The sequence below is a fragment of the Rhineura floridana genome, chromosome 2, assembly GCF_030035675.1.
Source record: "Rhineura floridana isolate rRhiFlo1 chromosome 2, rRhiFlo1.hap2, whole genome shotgun sequence".
Lineage (NCBI taxonomy): Eukaryota > Metazoa > Chordata > Lepidosauria > Squamata > Rhineuridae > Rhineura > Rhineura floridana.
In genome coordinates this window covers 224,643,696-224,656,638 of record NC_084481.1, presented here as the reverse complement: position 1 = coordinate 224,656,638, position 12,943 = coordinate 224,643,696, and the positions used below count along the sequence as shown (strand labels likewise).

The 12,943-nt window shown below is 41.1% G+C and overlaps 1 protein-coding gene across 4 annotated transcripts in view; it reads right to left on the bottom strand.

The window, feature by feature from the left end:
• Window positions 1-406: 406 nt before the first annotated feature.
• The window catches only part of ESR2 (estrogen receptor 2), a 96,070-nt gene continuing 83,533 nt past the window's right edge, over window positions 407-12,943 (bottom strand). For 2 of the 4 annotated variants that reach the window (XM_061612368.1, XM_061612371.1), the window contains 2 exons: window positions 7,685-7,865; window positions 407-2,880 (listed from right to left, as the gene is read on the bottom strand). In XM_061612368.1, the coding sequence (XP_061468352.1) occupies window positions 2,703-2,880; window positions 7,685-7,865 (359 nt within the window). In that variant the 3' untranslated portion in view covers window positions 407-2,702. Of the gene's footprint in view, window positions 2,881-6,207; window positions 6,253-7,684; window positions 7,866-12,943 lie in introns of those variants that run through there. The other 2 variants (XM_061612369.1, XM_061612370.1) reach the window with 2 other exon arrangements.

Genomic DNA, 12,943 nt, shown 5'->3' with positions numbered 1-12,943 from the left:
CTTGTTAAAATATGATGCCTTTCATATTTTATTGTCACATTTTCTTGCTGCATCCAAAGTCCATTTTAGCTTAGCAGACTAAATAAATCTACAGGGCTTCCAGATATCCCCCAGACAAATGTTTAAAGCATTTCTCCGCAGCATCTTCTCAAACTTCAGCTGGGATGGCTCACACACAGAGATTTGTCAGTGGGTAGCTGCAAAATCAGTTGGCGATGTGTGTGTGTGAGAATGAGCCATCATGGATCAATCAGGCACCAATCATATCACCCCACCTGATCTTCAGACACAATCTGCTAAAAGGACTCCATTCTAACAATTCACTGTAGCTCATCAAATTATATACATCATGCACATATGAAACAGGCCTGTGCACCTGCAATATTGACTAATTAAGGAGAAAATCTCACAGTCGTTCAATGTTTATTCAGTGCTGATATACTAGGTTCTGGATGTAGCACAGATGTAAAATGATCCCTGATTACAACTTACAAAGAATGAACATGGCAAAAGTGAAGAGATGAGACAGATCAACAAGGAGATGACGTTATGGTGAAAGTGAGAAAAAAATGCAGAAGGCTTGTTACATTGGGCAGTGTGGTTGTTGCCGTTTGTTTAAAACCTGGTATGAACTAAAACCACTAGCTGCCACAGTACCGACATCCAATCCTCACACAAAATGAATGGTAAAATTACATCTCAGTCCGCAGCCATGTCCAAAAATTGTGGAATTCTTTACCATCCCTAGTCCCAGCTAAAGGGGAAGGAAAAGAAGGGGGAGCTTCCAGGAACGTGGTACAGCCTTCTGGAAAGGCAAGCCATCCGACTCCTTGAGTGTCTCAGTTGCCCTACCCAGGGAGCTGACTCTCCTTGCTCTTGCCTAGGGCTGGGGAACATGTAGCCCTCCAGATGTTGTTGGATGCCAACTCCCACCCTCCCTAACCATTGGTCATGCTGGTTGGGACTGATGGGAGTTGGGAGTCCAACAACATTTGGACAGCCACAGGCTCTCCATCCCTGCTCCAGCCTTTGTGCCACAAAATGCAGATTGCATAAGGTGGCAGACCTGATACAAATAAAGGTTCAAAAGCCTATAGACCGTCTAAACAACATAAGGCAGGCAAGCGCGTCCAGATTGCTCCAACTGCATAGAAACTGATGTGCAGTTTCAGTGCTTCTTATTCCCATAGATCAAATATTGAGATTAGTCAGCCAATGTTGGCCTAAAGAAGCAACTGTGATTGTCATTGGATTCTCATAATAAATGAGAGGTTATGTAGGGGAGGCTGCCTCCCAATGGACATTTCCTGTGCTAAAGAAAGCTTCTAGTCCATATTGTCCAACTGGAAACAGATAAAGAGTTTTTCTGTGGTTTCCAATGAAAGCCTATGAACCCACATGGTCCAGGCTCTCTTCTTTATCCAAGGTGCATTAACACAAAAAGTAAATATGTTGACACATTTTGCAGCTTTAACTCTAAAAGCTCCAGAGGGACATACATGCTGTCATATACATATGGGGCATGAATACACGCATACTTCCACATTCACTTAAATACAGGGTCGGCTTGTGCATGTTCCATTTTTGTGTGCACAGAAGTAAATAGGGAATCCCTACTGGGAGAGCTATCTGTGCATGCCCATTGAAGCCCACGTACCGGCATGGCACATGGGAACAGATAAAGCTACTATCTAGTCAAACTCTTAATTGGTCCACCAAAAGGTACCACATATCCTATTCTGTGTTTTTCCTCCTGTAGGATGAATACATTTATAGACACCTGAATTTATTTCCACAGTCATAACCATGTTCTTATTAATCCTGTGTAGTTAACCATAAATATCCACAGATTCTGACTATTCATAGTAATAATTCCTTCACACCAGTGGCAATACATTGCAAAAGTTTATAGCAGGAAACAACAAGGGCAAGCCTTATACCCACTCAAGTGTTTGAACACAGAAATCAAACACGACAAATACTTAGATAACAGTCAATATAAATCTGAGCTTTTTTTAAAAAAATAAGCTTTCGGTCCACATTGTCAAAATGGATCCAGATATGAACTCTCCAGGGCCTTTATTTAAATAGGAGGACCTTCTCCCTCTACTTATCCAAGGTGTATTTACACAAAGGACAATCTATCCATTTCTGTTGCAGTTAACTTGATGCGCTGAACAACACATATTTCTAATGTGAACAGGATTGCTCCTGTCTGCTGTAATGTACAGCATATTTCATAGGTTGTAGCACTGATGAAAAGCATAATGTTAAACTTTCAGTTGCTTGTTAGAAGAAGTTGCTCCTATTTTCTGCCCTGCCAGGTTTTTGTATGGAATCCTAGCTTGTGCATCATTCAACTTTTCTTCTTTTTAAGAAAGCTTCTCTGACACCCAACTGGGAAATCATGAAGCTTAAGGCGCATATGACACTTCAACAGTCTCCTATAGAAGGCACTCCAGAAGTGCAGCAGTTGATGATAAAATCACAGTCATCGGCAGATGGTTCATTTCCAGCCACATGCGGCATTTCCATGATACTCTAAACTGATATACACCACACAATCTAAAAAGATTAGCATACAATCCCATTAAAATTCCAGGAGAGAGAGAGAATCAAGATTTGTGTCTTCTTTTTAACCCCCACTTTTAATCTTGAACTGTTCTCTTGGTACTTCTCTGAATTCTCATTTCATTATGAAATCACAGTTGTGGCCCATCTGCATTCTCGGTCTGTTCTGACGGGCTAATCTCGAGATTGGAGACAGGTGTTTTTCTATGACTTCGGACTGTGTGAGCATTGAGCATCTCCAATAGTAAATCGTAGACAGGCACAACATTCTTACACTTCATGCTGAGAAGGTGCTCCATCCCTTTGTTACTGTGAAGAAAGCAAAGAGGTCACAAAAAAGTGCTGAAATTTAAAATGGACTAATTCAGAGGAGCTCTGAAGTGGGGATCTCACAGCTCAGATGCAGTAGAGGTGCACATTTTTTTCTCTGATTTGTTGTTGTTATGTGCCTTCAAGTCGATTATGACTTATGATGACCCTATGAATCAGTGACCTCCAATAACATCTTTTTTCTCTGATACTTCTAAGATATTCCGATTATTATGTGGACTCATTGGGTGTCTTGCTTCAGCCAAGAAATGGGGGAGAAATTAAATTCAGGTCGCATTGAAAGGTGGACCTACCTAATTAACATTTTCCAAAACAATACACAAACTGAAACATAGTCATCCTTTGAAATTTGCATTTTTCCAAATTTCAGTTCTCTAATTAAGTAATATGTATAACAATGCATATAAGCAAATATTCTGTCAGCTAAAGGATTTCATCAGAATGTTCTCTCCCTCTTTTCCTTCTGTGTGCCCCCTAAATCTGTTCTGGGGTTTTCCCCAACCCTCCAGAGCAGTTGTGGATTGAATATATCCTTTGTTATATTGTTCATTTGGGCAGAGTTTTGTGGGAAAGTGGCATACAAATAAACCGATGATGAGATGATGCAGCCCTCCTCAGTAGGATGGATGTTTATGACTAGCTGTAGCTTCCATTCCAGACCCTAATGTCCATGTAGGCACGGCTGCTGTCTAATTTGGGCTTGGAGTGCCAGGATTATATTCGCCAATAAATATTCTTAACTACACCAATCTACAAATGATGGAAGTGTGTGCTTTTTATTTCTACAGACGACTGAATCTTTACTGGCAATTTTGGGCAGCGCTAGAGCCAGCCCTGCACACAGGTTAGAACTAGCTAATTGGGCTAATTGAACAAGCCTTGTGCTTGTCTATTCCCTCCTCCTCTGGTGCAGCTGCAAAGAGGATTATGGAAACGTTCACTCGCATTTTGATTAACTGCAGTTTATCGTGTTATCCAAACCTGGACAAACTGTGGTTAATCTTAAGTACAGTTAATGGAAACAGGTCAACTTCAAACCATAGTTTATGAAGCTGCCTTGTTTCCACCAACCATAGTTAAAATTAACCACATTTTAGAATGTGGTCAACACACTAAATTATGGTTTCTCTAAAATGGAAACAGAACATTCCAGTCTCTTCCTTGCAGGTGCACCAGAAGAGGAGGGGGAGCATAAGAATCTGCAGGGAGGGAAACTAGGCTTTTCCCACATAATGCTATACCATGGTTTAGTGTTGCATTCAAACACCACCATTATAATATTATATATATTTATAATGTTATTCTGACTTATTATTTATGATCGTATCCTGAAAATCTTTCTGTTCAAGTCAGAGTACAAAGATCTTTAAAAAACATTATTAAAGAATAAAATCTTTTTGTGCAAACAGCTAGAAGTAGTTTTCCATCAGAGACGGTTGGAAATAGTTAGTTGATGGCCTTGGGGTTTGACCATATCAGAGCGACTTGAACTAGGCCTTGACTTTTCTAAGCTGAATGAAAGTTTAATGCTTCAGGGAGATAACAGTTATCTCACCAGAAAAAACACAGAAATACATGCTTTTTGTGAGCTGTGAAGAATACTACAACTGGAATGGTAGCCTTTAAGTTATCCATAATTTTTTATAAAGTCAAGGCACAGTACCCACCACAATGCTCTTGCAATGCAGACCCACAATGCATAAGACATTTGATGTATAGCGGCAGTGGAAATTTTCAGACTGAATGAAGCTGCACAATTGATCTGCTGAATAGTTTCTGTTTCTGTTTCCTTTCTTTTCTTTTCTTTTCTTAAAAAAGTGTTTTAGTTGTTCAAGGAAAATCTAAAGAAGTTACCATTTTGATTTGATATGCCCACAACAAAGAACCAGTCTATATTCAGAGCTCATAACACAGTAAAGTTATGTCTGAACTTTATTACTTTATAACTTTTAACTGCTGTGTGTAGGGAATTAAGAACCCAAGAGCCCTGTTGGATCAGGCTAGTAGCCCATCTAGTCCAGCATCCTGTTCTCACAGTGGCCAGTCAGATGGCTATGGGAAGCCCACAAGCAGGACCTGAGTGCAACAGCACTCTTTCCACTTGTGATTCCTAGCAACTAGTATTCAGAAGCATACTGCCTCAGACAGGAGCATAACTATCATGGCATAAAAAGATAATTGCACAACCGAATGCTGTCCCAAATAAAAAATTCCTTGTGCTAAAAAACTATCTGCCATGGAGGAGATCCCTAGCCAAGACTTTTCTCCAATATCTTTTATTTTTAATGTGTAGGGATGTTATTTTCATGGGAGGAACATTTGGATATGCAATCTCCATCTGCAGCCTGAAATGACACAGCCTGGGAAAAGTTTTATCATATGATGAATTGTTTCTTTAGAACAAGCCTAAGGCATGAACAGTGTTATAAGACCATCCTCATGAGATACACACACACACACTTTAACCCATAATAATAATAATAGGTTATTTTTTTTAAAAATCAATTTAGTTAGCTTTTTTGCTCAGAGTTAGATTAAAAGAGAAAAAAAGATCAGCCTGAAATTAGAGAGCACAGGATGAACATTTGTGAAAGGAGAGAGATATTTTCACTCTATATAAAAGAAAATTAATATAAACCTTCTAACAGCAGCATTTACCACATAATGGGAGACAGAGGTGGTGGGGAAGTGGAGAAAGATAAAAGCATCAGACCACACACGCACATAAAGTTTAACCCATAATAATAAGTATTTAATAGCACTTGGATTTACTGCTGAAAGTACATCTATTATCTTGAACAGACTATTATCTTTAGCAGACTAAGTGTGATGTTGCCACTTTCAGGAAAATCATATGAACAGCCCTCCTGGATCACACCAAAGGCCCATGAGTCTAGCCTGACTGGACTAGATGAGACTAGGAGAGTACATGAGAACATAGCAAGAGCCCTGCTGGATTAAACAAAGAGGCCATTTAGTCCAGCATCCTGTTCCCACTATCGCCAACCACAGGCCTCTGAGAATCCTGTAAGCAGGACATCAAGATCATCTTGTTGCTGCTCCCTAGCAACTGGTATTCACACAGCAGCATCATGTCTCTGAACCTGTAATAACATAAGGGAAGCCTACTGGGATCAGGCCACAGGCCCATCTAGTCCAACATCTTGTTATCACAGTGGCGAACCAGATGCCCATGGGAAGCTCACAAGCAGGACCTGAGTACAGCACTCTGCCCTCCTGCAGTTCCCAGCAGCTGGTATCCATAAGCATACTCCCTCCAAATCATGGAGGTAGATTTTGTATAGCCATCATATCTAGCAGCCACCAACAGCCTTTCCTCCATCAAGCAACCTTGGGAATATAGAAGAAATGTCATGCTCAGTGCCCTTTAAGATTTGTTTCCCAGTTTATTATTCCCATTTAAACTATCCAATTGCTCCCTGAGCACAAAAGACCCTTTTGAAAACAAAACCATCAACCAACTTCTTTCAATTAAGTTCACAGTTTTGGGAATCCCAACACAAAATAAGTTAAACTTAAGAAAGTATTAGGTTAAAAAGAGGGAACCAGCATGCATTGTAATAATAAAATGTTACATGTATACTCATAGATGGATTATGAATCACCTATCTGTCAAGATAGTGACTCAGTTCAGAATAACACCAACCCATGGTTTGGGACTACGAGAGCCATGAAGGAACCTCAGGCTCTCTCCTCCCCACCCCTCCTATTCAGAGTAATTAGTTGCATCCTGGTTTTCAGCAAACCATAGGTGCATGACCCCTTGAAACTAGGATCACGAACCATGGTTTGAAACTGCTTGGCAGGGTGAACGTAAATCAGACTAAATCCAGAGTTTGTTCTCAGCATGTTGCTCATTCATGCTAAGCCATGGTTTATGGTTTTCCATATCATCTAGATATGGGCAAATTAGACCAGGCAGAAGATAGATGGGTATCTACTGGTAGATCTCCAGGTGATTTGCATTAGATCAGTAAGAGTTTGCGGCTCTTAAGTATTTACAGCAGCAGCAACAACAAAAATTTCTCCATCTAAATTCAGTTGCTGAAATGAAGAAAGCTAACCAGGAGTGGACTTTTGCATGAAAGGATTGTGAACTCAGTTCAGTCCTGGTACTGAAAATTAATTCCTTGGCTCAGAAAATGCTCAGAGACAACCTGTTCTTTAATTCCAAGTGCATATTTTTACCATCTGTCTCTAGTTGGTAGATCTTGGGGCTCTAGTAAAACCAAAGTAGACATGACAAGCCTGAAGTCTGAATACTGAGCTAACGGACCAGTGGTCTGACTCATTATAAAGCACCATCCTACGTTTCTACCTGATCCTGAGCATGTGGATTTAAGCTTCTCGTTTTCCCTACACTCTATGAAATTAGGATTTTCCTTAATCTCTCTTTCAAGCTTGATGAACCTATCGGGTTATTTTTTACCATATGCAGGATTTTCATCCAGGAAACTGGACTTGCAAAGTAACTCAGGAAATCTGGATATATCAGCAGTCATCTATATCAGCCTTTCCCAACTTTTGGGGCCCCAGATGTTGCTGGAAGACAACTCCCATCAGCCCCAGCCAGCATGACCAATGGTCAGGAATGATGGGAACTGTAGTCCAGCAACATCTGGGGACCCAAACAAGAAATGAGAAATGGGTATCTAAAACCTGTACAGGGACGTGATCTGCCTTCTCCCCCCCCCTCCCCAGCAATAAAAAGGCTAATAGTCTTTAGAGAGGGAATCTGGACCATCCTCTAGAATGGCCTTACCTTGCATGTCGGACATGTGAGAGCAGCATCAGCAAATTCGCTAAGCGTGTTGTCTGTTGTGGCAAAGGGATCCCACTCTTTGCAATGACCCACACCAAGGCATCCGTCACAGAGTTCAGCAGGTGGTTCAGTTTCCTGTTGCTCTCAGGCTCTTCTGTAGTGGATGAGAGTGGAAACATGCCTACACAAGAAGGACACCCAAAACACAAGATTTAAAAATGTAAGAAAAGCCCTGCTAGATCAGACCAACAGCCCATGTAGTCCAGCATCCTGTTCCCAACCAGATGTCTATGGGAAGCTTGCAAACAGGACTTGAGTGCAACTGCGCTCTCCCCGCTTGTAATCCCCAGCTACTAGTATTCAGAGTCACACTGCCTTCAACAGCTGAAGGCATGCTAGAAGTACGTTGGTTCCTTCCAACTCCATTATTCTATGATTTTATTCTATGATTCTATCTAAGGCATGGTCAAGGGGAAACACAGAGAGTCACATTTATAAGATTGCAAACTTTCTAGCCAGCCACTGCAGCTATGACTTCATAGTGATCAGTGTGATGTGCAAAACATTAGCAGGTGAGACTATTTATCCCCACACTGTGCAAAGCTTCAGCTGATTTCTGCACAAAGAGTTGCTGTTCAGCGTAAAGTAGGCCAGGCCAATTTTTTCCTGCCAGTTGATAACCAGGTAATAGTCAGGTAAACCAGGTAACAGTTTGTGGTGTTTTAATTTTTGTGTGGCTTTTATAACATTATAATTGTTGTAAACTGCTTGGGTTTTTTTAATGAAATTGCAGTGTACTAAAAATTTTCTAAATAAATAAAATACATTCTAGTCATATTCATACATGACTACAGACAAGCTGGACAGGCTGCTCAGCAATGGGCTTTAAGGTTTGGCCTGAGAAGCTTGATAGTTATAGGGTGAAAAGCTAAGCAGGGTCAGGTCTGGTCAGTGCCTGGATGGGAGACCTCCTGGGAACCATATGTAAGCCACCTTGGGTTTCTATCATGAAAAGAAAGGCGGGGACCGGTATAAATGTAATAAATAAAGAAATAAGAGTGAGAGGCACTAAAGAACAGACAGAAACATTGGCTTATACAGTATGATCTTAACAGCTGCAAGTTATAGGTATCAGTTGAGGGCTCAGCTCAACAGAGGCCAGAACGGGATAGCAGATTGGTACATCTCCAGGTAAGAAAAATGAGGAAGGCCTAGATCAGCCTTTCCCAACTAGAGGGCCACCAGATGTTGTTGGACCACAATTCCCATCTTTCCTGACCACTGGCAATGCTGGCTGAGGCTGATGGGAGTTGTGGTCCAACAACATCTGGTGGCCCACTAGTTGGGAAAGGCTGGCCTAGATCAACTCTTTGGCTTGTTTATCAGCTGCAAGGTCAAAAAGCCCTATTAGCATTATTGATGGAGTGACATCTAAAACCCTTCAAGGTATGGATTGGTACTCTATGGAATGCAACTATGCATTTGGCAAACAAGTCAACTTAGATACCCTCCAGCATGTCATGCATGAAAACAAAGAAACTCTTGGTTTTTCTGTAACATTCCTCATAGCGCCCCGCCCTCCTGACAAACACAATTTTTTTTCTGGAGTGCCTCTTGTGCAGGTTGAAATGTCAGAGGGCACTGGTGCAGTTCTGCCCATCTTTGGGCGAGAGTCTTGGGTAGGAGGTAGCGAGAGCCCAACTGCTGTGTAGAACAGTCTGTCTGTGTGACTGATGGGTAGCAATTTGTTTTGATATTTTATATGGTTCTGCCATTGAATGGATTCATTGTCTCCTGGTGTTTTTGCAAGACATTTTCAGTAGAGTAGAAGGAGTGATTGATGATAGTGGTTTGGTGATTGAGTGGAAAATATTAGAGCAATTGGGTGGATGGTGGGATGAGTGATACTGCATGAGTAGTGGGTACTGCATGGTTTGTATAGATGGAAGATAGAATTTGGATGGGATGTGTATGTGTTGGTGGGGTGAACATTGCATACTGTGAAAGGAAGCATGAACAGAGGATGTTTCGAAAATGTGCTATGTTTTTGCTTTATTTTCCAAGAGGGGTATTGTTTTATTTTGTAAATTGCTTCCCCATTAGGTTTCTAGGAAGTCCCAAAATTGTTTTATTTTGTAAATCTACCTCCTGCCCCGAGCCAGGTGAGAGGGGAGGGCTACCTTCAGTCCTATGGCAACAGGGCTGCTCTGGACCAAATCTTTGGAAAATGTAGATCAGCCACTTAATAGGCCCATTAACTCACAGAGACTGGCTTGGCCAGAACTAAACTAATGAGAGGAACTGGTTTGACCAGTTCATCAGGTCTCTCTAATACAAACTGCATCTCTACAGATAGCAAAATCACAGGCCGAAGGGCATCACCTGGAGCAACCTCCCAATCCTATATAGTTTACATCATTGAGTGCAAAAGACCAGGATGTCATATCCAATATGTAGGAAACCCCCCAACTGACCTATGCACGTGCTTCAGGAACCACAAGTCGGCAATCTTGACCAAAAAAGTGGAGCAACCAGTTGCAAAGCATTTTAACATCGAGGGTCACAGCCTGTTGGACTTTTCCATAACAGCGATAGAGATGCCAATGGATCCAGCAGCATTGACTAAAACGGAGAACTTTTTGATATATTCTCTGGACACATTGGCACCACGTGGCCTGAACCTGGAGGATAGTACCACCACTACTTAGCTTCTGCAAATGAAGCCCCTCTGAGCATTCCATCCTCAAAGCTCTATAATTGCCACCTTGGTAGCAGCATTTGTATGTTAGCAGCTGATGAAGGCAGAAGCTGAAACGTTTTGTTAATATAATAAAAACCTCTGGTTAATCACAATTACGTTCATATATATATTAGAGAGAGAGAGAGAGTAATTCACTTAGAGTCAAATTTAGTATTAAGCAGTATATAAATATATGAAATAATAATACACCTGCACTTCTTCACATACTTCATGCTATTTGGTGCTCTAATGTTTATGTGCATGCTTGTACACAGTGTGCTACAGACAAGATGAATTACACACACAAACCTCATCAGATTTAATTGTAAGAGATGTGGAGAAGGCAGCTGAAACTTAAAGAATGGCAGCTCACACTAGCTATATTTCAAATCAGCATCCTCTACATCCACAGGCAAAATAGGGACAAAATACAAAACAGTGACTTTCTGGGACAGATATCAGAAAACCAGGATCATCCCTGGAAAATTCATTGTACTGGGCTGCTGGTACAAATGTAAGAGCTTTAGTTGCCAACAGACTTTTCAATGACTGCTTTAATTCCACTTTAAGGGGACTAGTGGACAGTGTTTGGGTACCTTTAACAGGCAGAATACAACAGGTGAATATTGCCTCCTTTAAAGTCACAGAGACTCTGGCCATTTAAAAAAAAATCTTTTGGCAGGTCTGCTATTCTCAGCAATAAAGAATTTACAATACAGACACAGCCTGTGACCGGATTGGAAGTCACACACAAGTTACATAATTGTTCAGACCTTCAAAAGCTTCTGGGAGACAGACCAAACGAAAAACGTGATTCCTTCTCTATATATGCACATCAACACCCAAAGATTAAGCATTTACTTATAATTTCAGAATGGGTGAGCCTTGATTCCCTATTCCTTCTGCCCAATTCCACTTGGACTGTGGCTGAGTGGTAGAGCAACTGCATTGTGTGCGAAAGGTTCCAAGTTCAAACCACACCAACTACAAGGAGGACTGGGAAATACTCCTTCCTGAAACCTTGGAGAGTCACTGCCAGTCAGTGTTGACTATACTAAGCTAGATAGACCAATGGTCTGACAGCAGCTTTCTATGATCACATCCTCACCACACTTTTCAGGCAAACGGCTTTCTCCAAAGATTCCTGGTAATAGTACCTTACTCCTCATAGAGCTACAAATCCTAGGACCCTTAACAAACTACACTTCCCAGGATTCTTGAGGGGCAGACATGTGGTTTAAATATATGGTGTGGAAGTAGGGTTGCCAGGCTCAGGGCCTGAGAATGATTCTGTATCTTTAAGAGAAGAGAAAATTCAGCCAAGTGCAGGTTTTCTTGCAACAGTGTAATGGTAAAAGCCACAAGGTGAAATTCTCCCTTCCCTCTGCACAGCTTTTAAAGATACAGAAGACCTCTTGGTTGCCAGGCCCAGCCTCCAAGAGGTCTTCCGTATTTTTAAAAGTTGTGCAAGGGGAAGGGAGAATTCCACCTTGTGGTTTTTCCCATTACAGTGTTGCAAGAAAACCTGCACTTGGCTGACTTTCTCTTCTCCTAAAGACACAGAATCATTCTCAGGCCCTGAGCCTGGCAACCCTATGTGAAAGTGATCTATGTTCCTATGAATCAGGAGAGCCCCAACATCCTTTACTGTTAAAGTAGGAATGGTATGCCATGGGGTGGCATTTTAAACCTAATGACAGCAACAAAGTGTCCATACAAGAGCTAAAGCTGAACCAAATCTGCTCACAGGTTTTTGCAAATATTTTTAGATGTGTTGAAAAATATCTCCCTGTTTGGTAATTTTGAAGCATTCCTTGCATAAATGTTCACATAAGAATGGCCCAGCTGGATCAGACTAAAGGCCTATCTAGATTGCAATTCATTTCTCACAGCAGCCAACCAGATCTCTATAGGGAGCCCACAAGCAAGACCTGAGTGCAAGAGTACTCTCCATACTTGTGATTCCCAGCAAATGGTATTCACTTACTTATTAATGTTGCCTTCCCTTGCCATCATTCTCAGTTGCCCTCAGTGACATCATCATCACATAGTCAAGTCTGATTGGCTATGTGGACTTGTGACATCACAACATTCATTACATGATCCCTCATTGGACAGGTTTGCCCATGTATAACTAACTAATCCAGGAAAGTAGAAAGTAGTAGCAGCTAGAGGAAAGTATATTATACAGCCACAAGAGTGGGTGTATACTATAATCAGTATGGATTTTTTGCATTCCGCATTGTTAAATTGAAAATACCACCCATGCCATTCTGATGCTTCCAAGACTCATTTAAAAACAAAACCTTACAAAACTTATAGTCCTGAACTCAGAAATACTTGCTTAACAACCCTCTAAATTTTCATTGCAATACACAAAACAGTCTGAGAGAATTGAGAGTTCAAAGTGTAAAAAGAGAGAGAGAAAAAACAGACCCCTTTTGGTCTTTTTTCTGTCGGAGTTCTTATAATCTGTTGAAATTAATTAAAAATCAGCTATGTTCACAGAGTACCTATAA